General features: G+C 45.3%; 1 protein-coding gene across 1 annotated transcript; it reads right to left on the bottom strand.

Moving 5' to 3' along the window:
- Positions 1-1,618: 1,618 nt before the first annotated feature.
- On the bottom strand, positions 1,619-13,718 carry NR1H3 (nuclear receptor subfamily 1 group H member 3). The gene is made up of 8 exons (XM_010222290.2): positions 13,528-13,718; positions 10,711-10,977; positions 8,128-8,336; positions 7,702-7,881; positions 7,211-7,310; positions 4,873-4,986; positions 3,948-4,042; positions 1,619-3,533 (listed from the first exon to the last, which is right to left on the bottom strand). Exons 1-8 carry the CDS (start codon positions 13,643-13,645, stop codon positions 3,387-3,389), a joined length of 1,230 nt encoding a protein of 409 aa, XP_010220592.1. The 5' UTR covers positions 13,646-13,718; the 3' UTR covers positions 1,619-3,386.
- Positions 13,719-22,913: the final 9,195 nt, after the last annotated feature.

The raw sequence follows: 22,913 nt of genomic DNA, 5'->3' as shown, positions 1-22,913 counted from the left end.
GCACGTACGTGTCCGTACGCGGAGCTCGTGGGCTTCTGCAGGCCCTGGAATTACCAAGAGCGTGGCCTGCAGCTTCCTGAACATTTACACGCTGGACACAGCCAAGTCCACTTAATAACAAAACCAAAATTCATAAAGTAACCGTCCCCAAATGCAATCCAAACTACCAGAAGTATGCCTGTGGTTAAAAAAATAAGCAGTAACATGCAGAATGGTAAAATGTGGCTTTTGACATTCGAATGCTGTGTTCTCCCTTCGCGGTGGGGCTGTGATCGCAGAAATACAAATAGGTGCATCCTGCTCCTCGTTTTTGACCCCCCTGTGGCACGCACAGTCATTGCATGCAGGGAGGGACACGGGGGACGCGCCGAGCAGGCTGTAGTTCAAACACATCTGCGTTTTTGCAATGGCCAAATTAGCAAAATTGACTTAAAACTTGTAGCAATTTACAGTGTCAGAACTGAGTCTCATCAAAGCCAAGGTAGCATTTTGCAAATATGTATATAAAAGATTGAGGGTCAGAGACCTCTTTTTTTTTTTTTTTTTTTCCCCTTAAGCTTCCTGGATTTGCTGTAAAACCTGAAACTAACACTACCTTGATTCACACTTTAAAGATGGTGAATACCTCCATGAAAGACAGGCCCTTGATTACCTAACAGTGGAAAGGGATAGAAAAAAACAGAAGGGGCCAGAAAACTCACCAATTTTAGCACTGCCTCTTGGGAATCCCTCGTATTTACATGCAGTTTTTGTCCTCGGCACACAGCTGCTCCCGGGCAGCAGCTTCATGGCTGCTGCCTCTTTGGACGGGCAGCCTGATTTGCTAGCAGAGTCCTGGATGACAGCCCAGCAGGCTCGAGCTCTCAGGCTCTGCTCATTACTTCCCCTTCTACTGCGATCCCTTATAGAGCTATTATTTTCCCTTTCATCTAGTTCATTACTTAAAAAAAAAAAAATGGAATTTAAAATCTATACTCCATAATGCAGAGGTTTTTGCAGGATATTTTGTGGTGTGGAGACTCGCCAAAATGACAATTGCCGTTTGAAGATCCCTTCCCCTCCGCACTTTGGAAGAGAATCTTCAAATGCTTCGGGACCAGCTAATGTGAACAGCTCTTTGCTTTCCCTTTCCTTGCGTTCTTTTTGAGATAGCTCGTATCACCAGTTATTCCTTTTGCTTCTCCTAAACTGTTTTTGTTGGCATGAGACATCAGCTAGCATCCTCACATAATTTTCTCAACAACTGAAAGCACGTTGAGCCGGTCTTTCAATTTTGTTGAGCCTAAGCAGAAAACAGAGCGGACATGTGGAACAAAATGGTTGAATTCTGAGAGCAGCTGAACAAATCAAGACAGAATTGGTATGCATAGTGCATGGTCTTCGTGACATACACTTAATACAGTTAACCCATTTGCCAGCTGTGGTACACAGTACATAGCAAGGTAAAAATCTCACACTAGAGGCTGAAAGAAACTACCTGGAGTTGCCCTGTTATTCCTCTTTCTCTACTTCCTGCCTCTTTCCAACCAATATCCTCACTTTCTTACTAGTTTGGAGTTTGTCAAATGAAGAACTTACTGCACCCTTCCCCAGTCTATTGATGGCACATCAGAATGTCAGAATCCTGTATTAGGCTTTATTCTTTTATATAAACATTAACATTTCTCAAACAGATTAGTTAAAAATACAGATTTAAACAAGAAATTTTGCAATTGCAATGAGTTATAAAAAACAACAGATTATTTTACAGATTGTTACAAGTGCTTTACAAAGGTGCAGAGTGAAGGCCAGTGGCAGGGGACCAACCTCAAGTGCAAAATGGACACAATACCCTCACCACGGGCATAGCGCTCAGATACACAGCAAAAAAAAAAAAAAAAAAAAAAAAAAAAAAAAAAAAGAGCCATGTGAACCTAGGCTCTTGGGATGCTCACCGGGCAAGCAAACATAATAGACCCCTAAGAGAGAAGACTCATGAGACCAAACTACCAGGATACTAAAGGTAACATCTCTGAGATCAGCCACAAGATGTCATCTCTTGGAAAATAAGGAACCTATTTTTTTTTTGCAACAGTATATTTCTCTTCTGTCAGACAAAATGTTGCTGTATATCTTACAATACTTACGGATGTGAATACTTAAGGACTTAGGGCATAAAACCAGTGTGGATTCTCACTGTGCCCAAAGTGAAGAAAGGATACAGGACCCAAGTGTCCTAGAGCAGTCACACTCCTCTCACCACGAGGACCTCCATAACCAAATCACTTAGTACCTTGGAAAGACTTTGGCATAAGGAAGAAAACGCAAGCAAATCTAGTTACATTCAACATTCCCGCAGCCCATGATCCGAGTGTTGTGTAGCCCATAGCTTAGGCAATGCCTGTACTTCACTAAATGCAGCACATCCTCTCCCATTTGCTGATACATCTTCACACTCTCCTTGGAACACATGCCACATGCTCCAAATTCTTGGAAGTTTCTGAGACACTTCCACCACACATGCCTTGCCCAGGTACCAGACCTTCCCAACTTCCTTTCTTCTCTTCCACCCCCAAATATAAAATCTATATCCTGATTTTTTTTTCTGAAGTGCAGTTTTCCAGTTGTTAGCAAATCAAAGGTGAAGTGAACTGGCTGATAATCAGCGTAAGATTAACATGGTGATGTGTTATATAAAAATCCACTACTTAATGCCTGACATCCTTCTGATGTATGATGGCCTGTGTGTTAGGCAAAGGTCACTACACGTTCCAGGAATCCTCTTTCCAAAGGAGGGCCAGAATGGAAGGGCAACTCTAGAGATGAAGTCTCACAATAAAGAAATAACAGTTACTTCTCTGGGAATCTTTGCAGAGGGCAGCACACAAAAGAGATTTTACTTATAGGAAACCCAGTGAAACCCCTAGAACATCCACATTGACTTCCCTGAGCTCCTCAGATCCAGGTACACTGGGGACCCTGCAGAAGCCTTCTGAGCTGGGTTACTCTCAATAGAGAGATTTTGGCAAGTTCCTGCAAATTCACTTTCATAATCAATAGGAAAGGAAAGGATCAGTGGGCAAATCCCCAAGTCATGCTTAGAAAAGAGAAAGAGACTCTGATGAGAGAGGTGTACGTGTATATGGGGAAGGTCTTCATTTCTACCGTTTTCAGATGTCCCATGTTATCCATGCGGGGTGTGGGCACTACATCGAAACCAACCCCCCATGTGATCTACCCCAGCTGCCTCCTACGAAGTGTCACGACATCACTGAAACCCCAGGCCCATCCATCCCTGCGTGGCCTAGCCCGGAGCTCAGCGCCTTGCAGAGGGGAGGCTGGCTTCTCGTTAGCGAAGGCTGGGAGACGGCGCCACGCCGGCGCGTCAGCGCCCCGGGAGCGTGCGGTCACTCATGCACATCCCAGATTTCCGAGAGCAGGGGAGGGAGTTTCTTGTCCTGCAGCCGAAGGGCAAACACCTGTTCAGAGTGGACGCTACTTAGTGTCCGCAGGCTGACCAGCTTCATTAACATCCGTGGAAACATCAGGTGGTCCTGCCAGGTCACATAAAAAGACAGCTCTTAGTAAATCCACACTAAAACTTCGCCAAAGCAAACAAACCAGCCCACATAAACACCGGATGACACATTATAAACACAGTGCTAACTTTCTCTAAAACCAGCAGCCTTCAGGAGATAGGCGTGTGAAGGGAGGAAAGGAACTCTACACCATGCCCAAAATGATTCAAGATTGTCCAAGCTGGCTAAACTGTGGAACATGATCCAGGACAGCAGGCAGTGATATCTCACAGATCCTCTATTTACAGCTGCTACCACAGAGTCACAAGGATACAGGAGGAGGGTACAGAAGGCAAGAGAACTGTACAAACAGTACTGCAGGAACTGTGGCTGCGTAAGAAGAGAAATCACTTTGCATCACTCCCCGGGACGTTCGAGTCGGGCACTTACATTTGGTCTGTTGATGCAAATATAAGAATGAAGGGCTTCCACATAGGTGTGCTGCAGCCTCTCCACCAGTGACTGGTCCTGCACATTCGGTCGGTCTGTCAAAAAGCAAGAGAAGTGAAGCAAAAAGCAAGAGAAGAGAAGCCAGGTTGTCACAGGCAGCCTCGTTTGAGGCTAACCCCAGCCCTCCATATGCTCCTTCCCCAAAATCTCATCAAGTCTTTACTCAGTGCTGCAGTTTTACATCAGTTTTCTGTAACAGCTATTTCTCACTTATGTTCACTGAATATGGCAAGTCTGATCTGAATCATACGGAGGTAACAGATTAAAAGAGACCGAACAACACTGTCTAAATGCATTTGGTCTCATGTTGCTGTCCCAGTGAGGATTAAAAGCTGCAGGACACTTTCTCCAGCAGCTAAGATAGTGAGTGGGAAAACAGCAACAACACCCTCCCCGCCCCCCCAAAAAAGGGATCTTTCAGGCTACAAGACACAGAGAACAGAAGCAAAAGAGGAGAGGCGGCTTCTCTGCAAAGGCCTTTCCTGGCCCTGAGCTACACTGCCATGGTCTCGCATCCAAAATATTTTTAGTTGGCCACTAGATGTCACTCATGTCGCACAACCTGCATCACACCAGCGACATGGCAAGCACAGTAAAGGGACAGTAAAAGAGCAATTCCTAAATGAGAAAAATAAATATTGGCAGATTTCCACACACAGACATCTCCCTCCCCTCTTCCCATGAGCATAGAAATTGCCTTCCTGGGAGATGGCACTAGAAGATTCAGACCATAATGAGCAGAAGTAGTAACATGCTCCCTATATCCCCAAATCCTCTACTCCATTACTCATCTTCAGGCTGTGACTTTTTTTTTTAATTCTATTTTCTTTACCCCACAACTCTTCAGTTCTCCCCAGATTCTTACCTGCAGAGAAAATGTTGATGGCAATTAAAAGTGCATATTCAGCATCGTTAAGCTGTAGCTCATTCATTCCTTTTGAGAACTCAAAGATGGGGTTAATAAACTCAAATTGCAGACCTGCAGCAGAGGAGAGAGTGAAGGTCAGCCATGACATTTGTTTCTTGCCTCTCTCACTTGCAGAATAAGCTCCCCAACAGATGAGAGCTTTGTACCCATACCCAGCTGCACTCAAGTGCAGCTGAAACCCCCTTTCACAACACACTGCTACTGGAGAGCAACAGTGACAGTGGTTGAGGAGTCTGGCCCTGAACACAAAACTATAGTAGTTTTAGATCTTCTGAGAGCCTTAAATGTCCCACAGCTTGTTAACAGGCAACAGCTAAAAGAATACAATATCAATTCCATGATGCCTGCCGAAAAGTCAGAGGCCCACAAGTAGGAAACCTGTATTTTCTACTTTCACACCGTCATCTCTTTCAAATCTTGTCAGCTCTTGTGCTTTCAAATAAAAGTTTTCATCCCATGCTCCATACTCATCTGAAGCCTGTCTGAGCTGGAAAATACAGTTCCAAGAAGTCTGAAATATCCCGTTTGTTTTAGCTCTAAAATCTGGGGGCACTGAGGCAGCGTGACTTAAACCTTCACTCACCTTTTTGGTAAGTGCAGTTTGGCAAAAACATATTGACATTTATTCTGTGATGGCATGAGAGGTTATGACCTCCTCTGGTTTATTTGTACTACAGTCTACAGAAATTTATGCTGAGTATTTTGAACCCTTCCTCCAAAACAGAGACTTGAGTTTCTTGTTTCCTGCAGTACAACTGCAGCAGAGATGAAAGAAGAAGACAGAGAGAATTTCTTTGATTGCCTGCTTTTTGCCTCCCTGAAAAATCTGAGGAAAAGACTGCCATGAAGTGTCGAGGGGAAAAAGTACTTATATTAAAATATGGAGAAAAAAAAAAAAAAAAGGGAAAAAAGCTCAGTCCCCTATAGTTTTGATCCCACATCATGAGAATCTGACCATTACAGCTTGAAAGGGCAGCGAGAGGCATGCTAGGGCACTGTGTTCGTAGAAGGCTGTCAGTGGATCAAAGAGCTGGAGCATCCTCAGCTTGTCTGGGACTGGGAAAAAGAACAACCATGGTCGAGCCATGAAGCTGGTGAACTACCCCAGCTTTTGCTGTTAGAGTGTGCTGGGTTTGGTTCCTTCCTCCCTCACATAGCTATATGGTCCCTAAGCAACATGATTCCTACCCCTCTTCCCCCCCGCCCTTTTTTTTTTTTTTTTCACCCTTCAGACTATTTCTACAGCTCTTACTTATTCCCAGGGTTTGCAAAAGGGCTTGGAGTTGGGCGAGAGAAGCATCAGCTGCTTAGGGAAAAAACAAAAAGGAGTGGAGAAGAAAAGGAAGAATGGCCAGTAGCTTGAAAGTAGCAACCCAATTGATCCAAATCAACTCCCAGTGGGCAAGTGGGACTGTCCCAAACAGAAACCCTGCTAATAAAAACTTGGGGGTGAAACCTAGTCATCATGTACAGCGAGACTGGAAGAAACAACTCACATAAGCTGCCACTCTCCTCCTATTTCATATGGACACTCAGTCAACCATATGAACACTAAAGCTCAGCAAGCCCTGACAAATATATTGCTGGCCAGATTAAGATGCTGAGAAGGGCCAGTGTCAGGAATTCCTGGGAATACTTAATGGGAAATCTTAAGTAAAAACCATCCCACTTAAAAGCTACTCAGGGAAATGAAAAAATCATTTGAAAGACGGCCAAAGTCTCATTTTCAGGAATGCTGAAGACACACTTCCTGTTATTTCATCTGAAATTACGGATACTCATTTCTCCTGGGAAAGAAATAAGGCTTCAGAAATCACCATATCATCATTGATCATCATACACTGCGCTGAAAACAGCTCCACAGCATTCTGTAGGGATCTTCAATACAGCCCTCAGATCAACTGAAACACAATCATGCAAGAGCCATCGCTCAGAGAACACACGTACCTTACCGTGCACTACAGTGTCAAGGGGGGGATCCAATATGCACACTCAAGCACACACTGAAGACTCCTGTCTTCTCTACAGCAAGATTCCCATGCTGTACAAATCCGCACTGTCTTAAGCAAGTTCACACCTAGAACGGTGTGTGAACTGGCCCAATATCACACGTTAAAAGCAAACAAGGCCTGTGGGGTACATTGGTTTGCACTTGTTCTAAACCTCTCACCTAAGTTCCACTCTAAGGCCTGACACTATCTCCAGCAACCCAGAGAGGAAAGGATGAAACACCATGAGATACAGGGAAGGAGGAAACACCTGTCTAAAGCACCACCTGCTTTGGCGAAGTCATCCCGATTATAGCTCAGGTCCTTAAGAAACGTGATGCTCTCAATCTCTGGATTATACCGTCGAGACGTCTCCAACAACATCACCTGAAACCAGAGGGCAGGGACATACTTCATTTGAATACTTGCAAAACAACATCGCAATATTGCTATTTTGTTGAGGGCTAGAGCACCCACCAGAGAAAAAAAAAAAAAAAAAAAAAAAGCCAGCCAGAAAACCCAAACATGTTCCTTTTGCTCAGAATGCTTCAAAATTCCAAGGCTAGTTCTGCTGCACCATTTGCAGTGTCTGCTCCTGGGAAGTTCCCGCTCCCCATACTCTTCAGTGAGGCTTTACCAGAATCATCTAGCACTGGAGTCAAGGTCCCGTAGCTGAGGTTCTTTCAGTGAGAAAGATGGATGGAGTTAGTTCTCCAGATTCATTCTCCAAATGTTTTCCTCTTTGCTACTCTGGACTGTGATGGAGCCAAACTCTCACCTCTATGGTAGATGTCTTCAACAAAGCAATCTGATCTTCCCTGGTGAGCTCCAGAAAGCCAGGCAGCTGCTTGGCAAAGTCCACAATCTCTTGCACAGAGATAATTGCAAGTTCTGTAAAGTGAGCAAAACGCTGCTGCCTCGCTTCACGGTTATTAGGGTCAGGAACCTGGGGCCATGGCTGCAGAGAGGGAAAGAGACACAGAGCAGAGACAGTATAAAAATGTAAAAGAGATACAAAAATGAAGTGAACAGAGAAAGAAAATGACTGAGACACACTTGAAACTCATCTTTTGCTGTTCTTTAAAGACCTTCACCCTACAGACCCAGTTCTTCAAGCGCCTCCCTTCTCTCACATGCTTTGCTCACAACCCCAAGCTCCCAAAATTTGCTTTTCTTATTTTGGGTCCCCTGGCAGAGGTTTTACCGTGACTTTGAGCCTGTCTGTGAACGAGCGCTGGTTGCACTGCTGCTGGGCGGCCACAAGCTTCTCTATCATGCTCTGCTGTTCAGGCGTCAGGTTGTGGGAAGGGCTTGGCGGGTGCGCAGGGTTTGGACGCACCACAACTGTCCGGGCCTGATCATCTTCCTGCTTCTTCAGTTTCTTCAAGCGAATCTGCTCTTCGGACAGAACATCTGAAAGGAAGAACAGCCAGAGAGAAGCAGGGTATCAGAATGCAGCAGAAACCAAACCGAACACAGGGCAGCACGGTGTGAACAAGGGCAGGGCTTACTGCTGTTTGCACATCTGGCACGTCAGAGCGCACGCAGTATAGAAGCTCCCTTCATTACTTATTATACTGCCCCACCATGTTGTCTTTTTCTGATACTGCTCTATTAACAGCCTGGGTCATTTCATGTTCCCCCAAAGAGGTCAGAATCGGTACTGCAGGGAGCTGGTGCTTGAAAAGAGAACCCTCTACACAGCCTGGCTGCAGCAGAGTGTGAAGAAGTAACACAAAGTAAGATGGATAAAAGAGCAGGTTTGTGTGAATCTTAACTGAGGAGGAACGAAGGTCCATCCGGAGAAGGGCTGGAAATTATCTTCAGCCATGGGGTAAAATGGTCATGGCCACCTAGTTTTAACTTTGCAAGGCGTAAAGCAACTCAGAAGTATGTGTTATGAAAAAAGCCTTGCTGAAGCAACTGCTCATATGTTAATTTAAACACAAAAAAAAAGTTGAAGGTCTATAATTAACTGAAGAGTTCAATAAACTGAACGCAGAGGAGGTTTGTTATTAACTCAAAGCTGCAAGAACTGTCTGAAATCTATATCAAAAAAAGGCAAAACAAACCAAAACACACACACACACCCTATCAGACCTACCTATATTATGGGATTATCTTCAAGAAAATCATCTTAAAATCATTCTACCAGTTAGTGATGACTGAACCAAAAAAAAAAAAAAAGAAGCAGCAGAAAACAAGACAAAACAAGTCAAAGAAAACTTTCTTCATGAAAAAAAAGGAAAGAAAAAACAGAAAGTTTGACCTTGCAAAAAAGACTAAAGTAACACTAAAAGATTCTTTAAACATTTAAATTTTTATACAAAGGTAACAAGGAAAGACGTCTCCTATGCAGGAAAGCAGGCCCCCAAATTTAAGAAGTGCAAGAATCTACTTGTTCAAAGAATCATGAAGGCAAGAACTGTATATGAAGGCAAGAACTGTAGAGCTACCATGAAAACATGGTCTGAAATAGAAATCAAATTATGCAGGATTGAAGGGAAAGCCAAAGAACATTCAGGCTATGTGCAACTTTCATTCCAGGCTTCCAAAAGGGATGGCACATGTTTGGATGCACGCACACACAGAGGCACAGTTCAAACAGCAAAGGCATTAAATACCATTGCCAAGTTAGAGGGAAATTCAGCCTGGAGAATGCCAGTCACAGTATTAGTCTAAGCAGGGAAGGAAGCAACCCATGCTCTTATAACCCCTCGTATTATGACTCAGACTCAGAAGAATTTACAGCTCTGTAACAAGTTCCCAGGTATCAGGGTACCTTGGGAAGTGCCCATGTGCAAGCTCCTACCACATGGTAAACACAAAGCTGTCTGAGTTCGCTCCGTTTTCCATAAAGGATCTTTAACCTCATGGTGCATTCTGGCTCAAGAACAGATACAAGTTGGCCATGAATAACTGCAGTCTGGGAATTAGAAGAATGTCCCCAATAATTTGGAAAAGGAAGCTCTGGAATGCCTCTCCAAGTAGGACAGCTGGGAAGAAAAGTCCTCAACTTCTGTCAGGATTAACAAGGCAAATTTACAGCTGGGATTACAGTGCCTGCAAGACTTGCCATCCGTTGATAATAACGGCACAAAATTCCTTCTGGCCTGATTTTCCTGAACAGAATTGCACCTTGTCTTCACCATGTGATGATGAGTAAACACTGAAACACTCCGAAGCTCCCTGGAAACTACTTGCAACAGCAAAGCAGCAAGGTGGATAGGACGCCTTGCTATGCAGCTTTACAAATAAATCTGTTTGGGAGCTCTCTGGAGCAAGGGGCAGTAGAACAAAGGCAGCATCCGCAACGCTGCTCTAAAGCGGTGTGATACTGATTGCATAGGTTAATCATGCCATGTTTCACACACAGCCATGTGTGTTTCCTTGATGCAGCTCAGTGGGGCATCATTTCTTTTACAGAAGTATACTAAAGATGTTTTTAAAATATCTTGTATGGATCACTGCTCTGGGTGTTGAATGCCAGGAAAGAGACCTTACATAGGATTTACATTCGCTGTTTGGTCAGTTTGGGCAGCAAGGGGCTGAAGCCTGGATGCCTTGTAGGGGAGGCTGTCCCTGATACATGAGCAGAAGCAGAGCAGATGATGTGGGACATCCAGAAACAGCAGCCTCATGGCTGAGGCAAGAAAAACCACTGGGATTGTTCCTAGGACCACAGCGAGGCTGCAGCTCTTGGCAGATCTCAGCAGATCAGTGTCACTGCACTAACAGCCTCACCCCCCCGCTCATCTCCGGGCAGCCCCGGCCCCGCGGCACTCACACTGCTCCCGCATGCCGGCCTCCTGGCACTTGCGCAGCCGGCACTCCTGGCACTTGCGCCGCATGTACATGTCCATCTCGCACTTGCCGCCGTTCTTGCACACGTACTGCGCGCCCTTGATGACGCTGCGGCGGAAGAAGCCCTTGCAGCCTTCGCAGCTCAGCACGTTGTAGTGGAAGCCCGAGGCCTTGTCCCCGCACACGCTGCACACTTCGTTCCCCAGCATCTTCGGGGCTGGGCCCTTCTTCCGCTTCAGGGGGGGATTTTCTACAGAGAGGAACAACCATGAAAGAAAAGCAGACGCGCGCGCACGAGGGAAGGGAGGTGTCTGCAGCTGACGGCCACGCTTCTTAGAATGACTGATATGCTCTTTCAAACCCACTACCTTCCAAACACATGGATAAATAAATCCCTCCTGCCATTTCACAGGCTCCCCTCTGAGCTAACATATCATCTGCTGTGACAAATAACTATTGTCATAGCTGAAACAGTTTCATTTTAAACATTTAAGCACATATATAGTTTCAGATTTTTTTCAGGCTAATAGGCTGAAAGAGCCAAAACACGTCCAAATCAGATGTTCTGCACTTTCCATCAGTGGGAGTGACAGTCAGCAACATGAGAAAAGGCTGTAAAAAAGTTAAGCTGAAAGCCCAGACTGCCCAGAAAAATCAATTTCCTTAAAACTCATCTCCAGTGCTCTGTCCTCTGCCACATTCTCAGACACTAGGATGTTTCAATAGCCCAAGCATCAAAGAAACCCAGTGCTGAAAATTGTGATACTACAGACAATCTTCATAACTGGAATTACAATTCTAACACAGGCAATCCTCATAACTGGAAAACTTTGAGAAACTGTCAAGATAGGACAGAGCAACTTTGCGGGATTAGGGGCAAAAAGCAGGTGAGAAGCACGTGGCAGCAGCTCTTTGCATCTTTGGAACTCTGCACAACGATGTCTTCTTCAAGAACTGTGCTCCCCACTCCTCCAGTCCAAAACACTCTCACACTGACAGGTCTATTATTAAATCTTTGTATGTCATTTGAAATGTAAGACCTTTCTACTGTCTTATATTTTAGATGGTTTTGTGCAGCACATTCTACTTCTTCCTCGTGGATCTTAATCCTGTCATCTGCTGTATGTTTTGAAGACACCTCTGGTCTGCTCTGACATGTCTCATCTTAAGTATTTCAGTGAAATATTGCCTATGTTTTTGTGTATTTCCTCCTTTGAATTTATCAGCCATCTCTATTTTCATTCCATTAGTTCTAGCCATGCTGACATCTGACATGTTCTTCTGTATACTCCATCATGGGTTTTTTTTTTTTTTGTCTGTCTAATGTTATGTTCTGTGGTTCTATGAACAATGGCAGCTGTCCATGAAGAATATAAACAGCATAACCTTGGTCTCTAGCTCATGTTTGGGTATGCCTGGAGAGTCTTTATAATGGAGTTAATTTACAGGGATTGGTTTAGAGGACAAGGCTGCTATATTTCCTGAGTGGCAAGAGGGTTAAAATGACCTGAAATGGTAAACAGTCAGGAAAGTTTAGGTCAGTCTCAGAAATCACCACTAGTATTTTTCGCTGTGTATTGGTTTTCAGAGTCTTAAGTCTTTCAACTCCATTGACTTTAGAGAGGTCTGGAGGTCATTCACTTTGGCCTGCACTTCTCATTGCAGACCAGACAGCAGGAGAATGCCATCAGAAAGGTTAAGTCTCTGCTATCCACCCCCACCCCCCGTTCCTACTGTATTTCTCTTCATACAATCCACTACCATGAAAAAAAAAAAAAAAAAACAATGCCTACAGCTACTTCAAATGACTCTTTTTGCCATTATAGAAATACTAACAGGCATGGTAGCTTTGCCGAAGCCCTCAATGATGTTCCCGGATTTTGGAAGGACAGCAGGGTAACTTAATGACTTCTGCCCAGCGCAAAACAGATTTTTTAGCTGTCTGAAAGTTACAAAGAAGTCCAATTACCATTCCCATGACTGTTTCTATGGAAAAACAAGCATACAAAGCATACAAGCAGAAGCATGCAAATTGTTTTCCATCTCTAAACGATAACAATTCAAATTATATAGATTATTATTATTTTCTGTAGTTAGAAAAAGACATAGAAAAAATCTGCGATGCATCAAGCTTGAATGCCAGCTCTATACCTCTGGAGCTCATTAGTGTCTTCCTTCTTCAGCAGGCTCACTATTCAATATTTTTTGACATTTCAGCATTTCTCCCCTTGTGCCTTTTATAAGGCATCTGCCGCTTTTCTTTAATTGTCCTCAAATCTTCTCTGAGACCTTTTATTGGGAGTTATTCTGAACTGTTACCTCTTCACCTTTAAACCACTTTCTCCATTTCTACTGCATTAATGGGTCCTGGTTCAACATTCACATCATCCGTTTTCCTAAAGCAAGGACTGGCCTAACTGTTTAACAACCAACTAAATGTATTTGTAATACCTTCATTAAGTTGCTGATACTATGCCAGAACCATTACTTGCACTTTGTTTTCCTTCCTGTTACCCATCCTGTGGCCAATATATTGTGTTTTTTTACAGTTTCCATGTACAGGATTCTGCGCATCAGCTGCAATCGACCATAAAACGTCGATCTCTTTCCTGACACTCTTTCAACCTCAGTTCTTTGTGGCAGACTGCCCCTGAAGTGTGATTCTAGTGCTTGTCCTTTTATGCCTGAGTGCCTATAGTGTAGTAGGACTCCCGCTGCAATTCTGCTAAATATCAGTTCCGTTTGCACCTGAGAGAGAATTATTTAAGCTTGTGTGGGTTTAGTACAAATTTTCCCATACCTGCGTGCTCAGGGGGGTTGTCTGAGGCAGGGAAGAGGGAGAGCCCTTCCTCCTCCATCTCCAACACACTTGCCACTCGCTTCCCATGATCCTGTGTGGTGAGCTGAGTGGGACCCATGGAGGCCGCACGGGAAGGTCCCTACGACCTCATGGCTGCAGCTCTGCTACCAGCCAGCAAGGGGCTGTGGGGCCTTCAGCTTCTGTCTGCTCCTGGAAGTCGGAAAGGAAACACCTGTGGAGAAAGGCACGCACATGTGAGGCAAGGCTTCAATTACCAAGGCTATTAACTCCCCAGAGTCTATTACAAGCCACACTACAAGCATCAGGATTTTGTTTCCTTATTTATCAAGGGGGACAATTAACTTTGTCAAAGTTTACTGACTCGAAACAAAATATTTTAATAAATTATACCAGAAGATTAGCACACCCAGATATAAAACTGTCTGTTGCCAGAATAGTTATCAGAGCAGGACAAGTTTTCATTACTGCTTACCAGTCCCCACTACAGAACTTCAGCCCTAGCTTCTCCGAGTGCACAAGAGGGAAATTCCAGACTTCACAGCTGGCAGCCTTTGTCGAAGCTTCCCATAACAAATTGCTCATTGCTGTCAGTCGTGATAGGTCTTGTGGCATGTGCTGCAGAGCCCACAGACTATCCTCAAGGACAACTTTGACACAATGAAAACATGACAGTCCCCCATTACTGGCAGCTGCCAAAGCTGTGACAAAGAGCAGTGATGCATCAGAGACGAGGATGACAAATCCTCCTTTGATGCACATCTAGGAATTAAGGCCAACATCATACTTACAGACAATGACTATTATGCCACCTTCAGAAAACAGATTCATCACCATGTGATGAAGGATTTGAGGATCCCCTTTTCTGGAACCAGAAACTCACACTAAAATGCATCTCTATTATGCAGCACTAACTCCACTGCAGAGCCTGAAAGTGAATCCAATCACCTTCCCGCAAAAGGTCCTACCTGCACAAGAGAAATGCTCTACTGGATGGACTATAGTTAAACTGATATGAACTGCTACTGTAAACACACCTAATCTGATTGGACATGTATTTAAATCAGTTGATCTTAATTCAGTGATTTACCAATGCAAACTAAAAGGATTAACTGATTTACAGAGCATCTACATTAAAGGGCCTGCACCAGTTTAACTTGGCCCAATTGCTCAGGACTGGAAGCCTGTCACTCTGCAAGAGACCAGGGACAAAAGGCCATGCAGCAGCCCTGCTATCACAGCACCAGCACCCAGGGGCAGCACTGCACACCACAGCACTGCCTGGGAACAGGCAGAGGATCCTGGCCTCGAGTCCCCCATAGGTACTTGGGCTAGACAGAGCCGTCTTTCTGAAACCGCCAAAGGCAGAGAAAAAAGCATCAGGGACTTCTGCAAACCACCCCCTCACAGTGCTGCATGAGGGACAGGCACCAAGTACAAATACAGTCACACTGTCCAGCCCGCTGAGTTCCTGCCATATCCCATTATACTGTGGAGATAATAGAAGCAGGCGTTAAAATCACAGGACATACTAACTCACATGACCTTGTAAACACGGCCTGACTGGAACATGGGCAGTGTCAGGAATCCAGAGCTCCCTTCCCTTGGGTGTACAGAGCCACTGAATCACTGAACGACAGGCTGCCAGGGATAAATGCAATGGCAACAAACATGGAAATTCAAACTGGTGGCAAGGAAGACATCCTAATGTGGGAGATTGCAACCAAACACATCTGAACTGCAACAAATTCAGAGAGATCCCAGTTCTCAACTGACTTAAAAAAACAACTTCATGGTAAACCCTGCAGCAGCTGAAGACCTCAAAGAGGTACAGAACAGCTGGAGACAGGAACTTGAATGAAACGAACGTGCTGTTTTTTCCTTAATCCCATGTGGGCTCCTCACGGATGCAGGTGTCAGATGACTTGGGGCATGTCTGAGCACGAAACACAACGCTACATGCACTGACTGAGCGCATCTCCACATTCCTCTAACCATGCTAAACATTCACCCAGCCATTAATCAGTGTGAGGGAGGAAGCACTAGCAGCAGTTTTGCAGTGCCTTTTCAAAGCCCAAGTCTCATTCTCCAGCTAAGGGGCTGAATGATGGTGCTCAGGCACTGCTGCCTCCCGCGCAGTCAGGGACCCAGTCCCACGTCAGCCCAGCCATGCACTGCGATGTGTTCTGGAAAGTAAAGAGGAGGAGGGTATAGGCTGGTGGGATTTCAAAACTGTCATCCACACAACCACAACTGACACTGCAAGAGTGAAACTTGCTGTCAGAAGGACATCTGGCGCCTAAAGGGGAGTTTCTAAGGAAGAGACTAGAGACTTCCTGGCTACATCTGACTAGTCTGCAGTTACCAACAGAAAGGGCAGTATAAATACACACACACACACCCAGGACATGGCAAGGGGTTAGGCATATCAGCCACCATCCTCGTGCTGTGCAACAAACCCACATGTTCCTGCTTCATGTACCAGCCTCTATCCTTCCCAAAACAGAAGGGCCAGGTCAGAGCAGTGAGGGCCCTTCCTAAGGCCCAGCACTTTCTTGTTCTGCAGCTCCAGTAACTGTTTCAGGTTGGGTACAACTGACCCAGCTGCAAAGAAAAGCAGCCTAGTGCTAAGTAAGAAAACTAAACAAGCATTTACCCCAGAAGCACACAGAGGACAAGATGCATGATTAGACCAGGAGTCAGTTTGCAGGGCAATTTAGCAAAGACGTTTTCAACCGGACAAAAATCTTGGGTTTTGTATCAACAGAGTTTTACCAGTTGTGTTTGCACCACCTTGTCAACTGAAGATGGAGAAGGATGATGCAAGCTGCACCTGCAAGAAGGAACACTGTCTTCTTGATATAATCTGCCCTGCTGCCTCCACAGCCTGTCTCAGCTCTGAGAATTTTAGAAACCAGAGCTGGCCGAATGACAAAAGATGGGGCAATCTCTTGTCTCAAATGCAGCATCTAGAACAGAGGAACCTAGTGAGTAGATAGACTGTAATGAGGAAGAAAATATAGATGAAAGGCTGAGGGAAGCAAATCTCAGTCTCTGCCACTCACAGCTCAAAAGAGACACTGAGCACTTCTGAAAATTGTTGCCATCAGCTTCTCCCCACTCCAACCCTTCCCTCTCTTCCTTTTCTGAAACAGCAAACAACCCAGAGACTAATGGTCTCCAGATCAGGAAAAAAAAAAAAAAAAAAAAACACCACAAGAGAGACTAAAGGTAGCAATGCAACTCTTGCAACTCATGTTAACGTCCAGAAACCTTCACTATCTCCTCCAGCAGTGACCTTGTCTCATCCTGTATTCTCAGTTCAGAGGCCTATTCCACATCCAGATGAAACACTTTCCAGCCTGACTGCATCAGAAGAAACCTGCATGTGTGCACAAGTGTGAACACGACTGTGCTCATGTCTCAACATCTGTGTCAAAGGCTTTTGCATGTGGGCTTAAAACCTGACGTCCATGAACAAATGCATCTGACAGGAAGGACTGTCTCTCAGAGACACTTAAAGCAGAGAAATAATTTCACATTTTGACAATTAAATATGTCCTGACACGCAGTGCACACACCAACATCCAATCTGAACCTGCCTCTGAAAGCTGGGGTCAGAGCAGTGCACCCCTCCGCTAAAATCTAAGTGCACACTGTGCATACAAGTAATGCTGCTTCAGGTAACAAAAGGCTGGCTGCAGATCTAAACGGCTGAGAAGACATGGGCTGAAGGACTGATATTTCATAGGACCCTAGCAAAGAATAAAGTACCCTCAGGACACACCACGGCTCCAATTCTTTCTGAAGGACTGACTGCCATTTCGTGACTGAGTGGTCTTCCCCATACCTTCCGCGACACAGCAGTGAGAATATTTTCACAAACTTCCACAAAGAACTTGGTTCTAGGTCAGTATTATCTCAGAGGAGCAATAGGTTATTCCCAGCTAATGCTCGTTCATTCCTTCTTCTTGCTCCCTGTATCATTACATTTCTCAGGAAATGCTGAAGATACTGGTGTTAGAGGGTAAAAGTATGTGAACGATGAGTTTCAATGACACTGAGGTCAGAAAGGGCTCTTTTCTTTCAAGGCAGAAAAATAAGCCTAGGTAAACATGTCATTTAGAAAAATAATCAACTCCAGACTCTCCATGAGGGGGACAAAACATGAAAAAACAAGGCAGGCAGGACAGTACATAAGGCTGACATGAACACTAATTCTGAACTACATATTTACTAAGAAGGGAAAGATCTGCTCCACAGCTCTCAAGGAACAAAGACTAACTCTGTGCCCCAGCCATAAATCCCTCTGCACGCAGAAGTGCACAGGCCCTGTTTGGAATCACATAATCCATTTTGATCCCTCAGGAGCATAAAGACATCCACAAAGTGGAAGCAGTTTACAAGCTACCATCAGCCTCAAGCTGACAAAAAAAATGTTGCAGCCTCCCGTCTGCTTTCATTCTCTGCTATCAAACTGAGCCTCACGGAACGACTACAGCCCTTGCCTACGGGTCGCCAGCTCCACCAACTGCGCAGAACAGCCTTGCCAGTCACTTCTGGCTCTGCAGCCTGCTTCTTGGGGACGGGCAGCCCATTCTGGTCTCTTGCCTACATGTTCAGGTTCTTACTCCTACCTCTCTACCTAGCTGTGTTGGAGCTCCCCTCCTCTACCCCAGCCCTTATCCCTACTGTTGGCCACCCCTCTTGGTGCTCGTGACTTTGCAGAGTTCTGGCCCAGCCAGAACTGGGACATCTTCCCTCGGGCCGGCTGTGCCTCCACCCTTGCCTTCAGACTGGTCTCAGCATACAGTATGACATCTCCTACCCTGCTCGGGCACGGATGCTGTGGCAGCAGTCAGAAAACCACAGCAAAAGTGACTAACAACTGGGCAGACTAAAATCACAAAGTGTGTATGATTTGGTTGAAAGAAGACATGGAATAGAAGCAGGAAGGTATGAAAATGGTGAGCAAAGAGGGGGAAGGCGCTATTCTGACAGACAGCGCAATTAAGAAAGAAGCTGAGCAGGAGAAAACAGGCCATCCCAGAAAGAAAAACACCCTAATGGTAACCTCTGGGGGACTGAGGAGCAGTCTCTGTAATTTCCCTTCCAAAGCAAGACTTACACTACATCAAAAGCACAAAGAAGCCTGCAGAAATTGATGAACCTGAAGTCAATATGACTAAGATACTCTTCACATATGAAGCACAGGCTAGTATAAACAGACACTGACAGCAACAGAAACTCTAAGTCAGTTGCATCCTACTCCAGGCAAGAAGGACTAAAGGACAGAAAAAAAAAGAGAAGTTTCCCTTTGCTCTAGGTTAGTTAGCAAAGCAAGTTAAGGTCTTAAGGCACAACTGCACTACATGAAACAGAATATAATAAACCGAGGGTAGAATCAGCCGAAGGGTATTTGCTTTGCTCCGCATCAAAAAGTGGACTCATTCCTTGTCTATGATCACAGAGCACAGGATTTGCTCCCTTCCTAGAAAGCCTGTGGATATCCTTCTCTTTTGGAAACAGTCCTTTCCAAGTTATCTACCAGTTGAATCATATTTTGCCTATCAGATGAACCAGAGATTCAGTCTATCAGACAGCATGTGCTGACTCCCATCCCACCCAAGAACCTAGGAGCTCTGCAAAGGAACCCCTCACGCCAACAGTGACTGTTTTGGGTAAAAAGAAATTGGTCACACGCCTCATCCAGCAGCAAATTCTCCCCTCTCACCTCTCTGTCTGTCAAAGACTGGGGTTTGGCCTTTGCTCTTGGTTCCTGCCTGATCAAAGGGTGCCGTGGCAATTTGAGGAGCAAGGGGAAAGGGAGCAAGCGTGTGACTGCTTTCAGGGCACGTAAGATCCTGAAATGGGCTGTGTCTTTCTGTTTCCTCCCTCCCTCTCTTTGGGCTGCCAGATGTCCTTGGTCCTGCAACTGAAAGGAGGAGAAAAGAGGAGAGGTTACTAGAGTTCACTCACACTGCACAAGGCTCTTGCTGCCTCTTTTCCTGTTTGCATGGAAGTATCAGTCCCTTTGACAAAGGAAGGGAGGGAGAACAGATAATGGTAAAAGAGGACAGTTTTTACCCATTAACTAACTCTGAAGAAATGAATACAAGGAGAGGTTCAGACTGAGGTGGCCGCCTTATTGACACAAAATTCCTCCAAAGGGCATCCACACAAGGACCCCCAGGCTCGGAAAGGCAGCACAATCCAGACCTGGCTAGGAAAACCCTTCTTCTCTTCCTAGGCCTTCTACTGCACTGTCACCTCAGTTTTTGAGCCTCTGGCTAATCTAGAGTACATCCACCTGAGGAATGAAAAAACAAACAAACCAAAATAAGGCATGTTCTGGGATACACAGCGCGGAAAATGTTACAGCAATAGCATCCCCTGGCCACCCTCCCAGCTATCTTACAGAACGACAAGGCATCCTTCATCAGCTCCATGCAACAACCAAACTGAGAAGCCCAAGTCCCAGAATGGGGAGCAGGCAGCGCCCGGCCACTTCCGAGCAGCTCCAGCTCCTGCAGCAGCGGCAGGGAAGAGCACGAGCAGAACTTGCCGTTGTAGCTGAACCGCATAATCCCTGCGTTTAGCTCCGAACCCAGCTCGCTGCCCGCGTGACGCTGCTATCAGCGCCGACCTTTGGACGGCAGGAAGCACAAACGGAGCTTTGAACAGGAAAAGTCCCCTGTGCTCCTCCCAGGAGGATGGAGCTCACAGAGCGGGGCAGCTGCCCCTCTCCTCCCAACAGAGGGGCAAAGGGCAGCTCTGCGCAGCTCCACAGGAGGCAGGGAGCCAGCCTGGAGCCTCCTCTGCGCAAGGGGATGTTTGTCTGCACTGCCTCCAGCCTCTCCCTGCAGGAATGCCCTGTGCGGGGGCAACAGCATTCCCACACCTCCCTCCAGTTCCCCAAATGTCTGAACGGAAAGGCTTTTTATTTCTTGCATGGGTAACTGTCGATGCCAAGGCGGTTGGTCAATGGTGCAATGCTTTCATGCTCACCAGCAGACCAAACACATGCCAAAACCTCATAAAACAAAGCCCTACATGTGAAAAACATTCAAGCAACCTAGAAAAATCTCTACTATGAAATAATCTGCTAATCAGCAAGATCCTAGCCTGCAAAAAATGTAGTTGAGATGTTAGCTATTCATGAATCCTGTTGCTGATCCCTTCCTAGGCATCGTAGGTGCAGTGACAGCTCGAGCACATCCTACTTAAACGTCAAAAACGAGAAGTGCCCCCACTTTACTCCCTTAGCAATGTCACTGCGCAGCAGCACAGCAAACGTGCCTAGAGAACCTGCTTCTTTGTGGGCTCTTTCTCTAGCTTCATTCAGCCACCACTACCGAGTCCTACCTGGTGACACAGAGCTAACCAAACGCAGCCACCTGCCAGCCTTCTCAGTAACAACTTGAAGACACAGCATTTCCTTAGTCTTCTCAGAGAACACAGAGGAAAAGAGACAGGAAACACCCATCAGTGTCATCTATACAGGAGACAATGGCGCTAAGTGGCAAGGGACATAAAGGCTATTTTTAAGGGTCTTTCACAGAGGTTAGAAAAGTGAAACCTCACCATTAAATGACTGAAGAACCACGGATGCAGAACAGGAAAACTGTCCCTTAGATCCCACCTTCCTGCTCTACTTGCTGACACCCAGACACCCGTTACTACCCTGCTTCAAGGAGAACAAGCCTGACTTGAGGTGGATTTGTGATGCCATCCCAATGCCCTCTCCCATCTGGAGAGGGCAGAACAGAAGAAAAGCAAGGAGGAGTATCCAAAGAAACACCCTGAGAGGGAAGATGCCAAGGAAAAAGGCTTAACTCTGGCCCTGGCCTATAAGGAATTCCACTATATTATATCTACAGAAACAGTACCACAGGTTTTTGCCCTGCATTGCTGCATGTGGAAAACAGTAACATTACATTATAATACAAAGTATTGCTTACCTGATGACCTCCTTAGAAATACTTTACTCTCCACCAAAATCTATAAAGTCAGGGAATAAAAATCTCGTGACCTGTGCTTATGCTAGCCAATTGATTTCAGTGGGTAGCACCAAAAAGATGTATAGAGGATGTATATATAAACACTGCTCAGCCCCTCCAAGGTGTCCCAGTTCCCATGTTCAACATTAGCATCTCAAACTGCTGTTGACTGCTCCAAGCAGAAACACAGTCCTGTCTACTGCCAGGACACAGTTACTACTAAAAGAGAGCACAGCAGTAAGAAATGGCAGGGTTTTAGTGTTTTGTGTTTGGCTGGTTTGATTTTTAAACATGGGAGATATGAAGTTAAAGCACAGGAAACTTCTCCCAAACTAAGATGGATCAGAACAGAGCCAGAAAGAACTTAGAAGCCCTCAGCTCCTAGGCCCTCATCCAGACCAGCCTCTTCTGAACTGCTCCATCCATAGAGCATCTGCATGCTCTAGCATCTAAGAAATAAGCACCTGAAGAACAGGAGGCAAAGAAGAAAGAGCAAAGGATAGGGCAGCGCTGTTTACTGTACAACCGTTTGTTCATTCTTCTGATGCTCCTTTCCTCCCACCCGAGAGTACCTTCACCAGCACACTGCCTATCACCAGCACTGAAACAGGACTGTTTCTGGGAAACAGCTTTTTCATAATGTATCTATATAGCACTTAGTATCCAGGCACCATCCCACCTAAAAGCATCAATCAAAACAAATATTATTGCTCACAGGCAAGACAGAAATTCAGTACTGGATTGCAAAACAGGCAGGAAGCTCATTACGATTCCCTTAAGGGCAGTAGGGCAAAAGTACCGAGTCCCATTCATAGAAATATTATCCCTAGGTGTAGCACAGAGGTTACAAAGAAAACACAATACTGCAGTAACACCCGAACAAAGAATACATCAAATGGGTATTGGAACTGGGTTTTAAGTTGCTTCAAAGAATAATCTTTACTTTCCCATATTTTAGTCTATCCCCCACACATCCACTACCTGGAATTCTGGCAGGTTTTCTGACTCTTCTCATAGAAGAATGTGAGAAGCAGGAACTCGCATCTTGCCGCAGTGGAATTATGTATCCAGAACTAGGAGAGCAAGATGACTGCAGCAGAACAAGAAGAGAGGTTAGCAGAGCTGCTGGGAATAAAGACTACAGAATAAAGACTAATGTTTGCAGAATAAAAACTAGCGTAATAGTAGGGACATGAGACTAGTCCAGCAGTAGAGGAATGGGTCAGAAGAAAAGGCTACTGAGAGCTCTGGGCAAGGTAAACTTGCCCTGCTTTTGACTTTGCCATTCTGGATTCTGGCCTGCACGGTCTGTCCATTTCTTCTTTAGGGGTCATTTCAACTGAGCATTTACAAAGTACTGTAACAGAA

Source organism: Tinamus guttatus, unplaced genomic scaffold (genome assembly GCF_059628265.1).
Source record: "Tinamus guttatus ecotype Peru unplaced genomic scaffold, ASM5962826v1 Tinamus_guttatus_pri_ptg000089l, whole genome shotgun sequence".
In the NCBI taxonomy this organism is placed as follows: Eukaryota; Metazoa; Chordata; class Aves; order Tinamiformes; family Tinamidae; genus Tinamus; species Tinamus guttatus.
Note: the sequence above shows the minus strand (reverse complement) of the source record. Positions and strands in the feature narration are given on the sequence as shown.

Bases quoted from the DNA above. Each gene is read 5' to 3' on its own strand.
- NR1H3 (XM_010222290.2), bottom strand. From the start codon at position 13,645: ATGGGTCCCACTCAGCTCACCACACAGGATCATGGGAAGCGAGTGGCA. The intron at 7,882-8,127 runs GTAAAACCTCTG...CCCTCTCTGCAG, and splicing joins CAGACAGGCTCAAAGTCACG to CCATGGCCCCAGGTTCCTGA. The intron at 4,043-4,872 runs GTAAGAATCTGG...GCTTTTTGACAG, and splicing joins CATCAACATTTTCTCTGCAG to ACCGACCGAATGTGCAGGAC.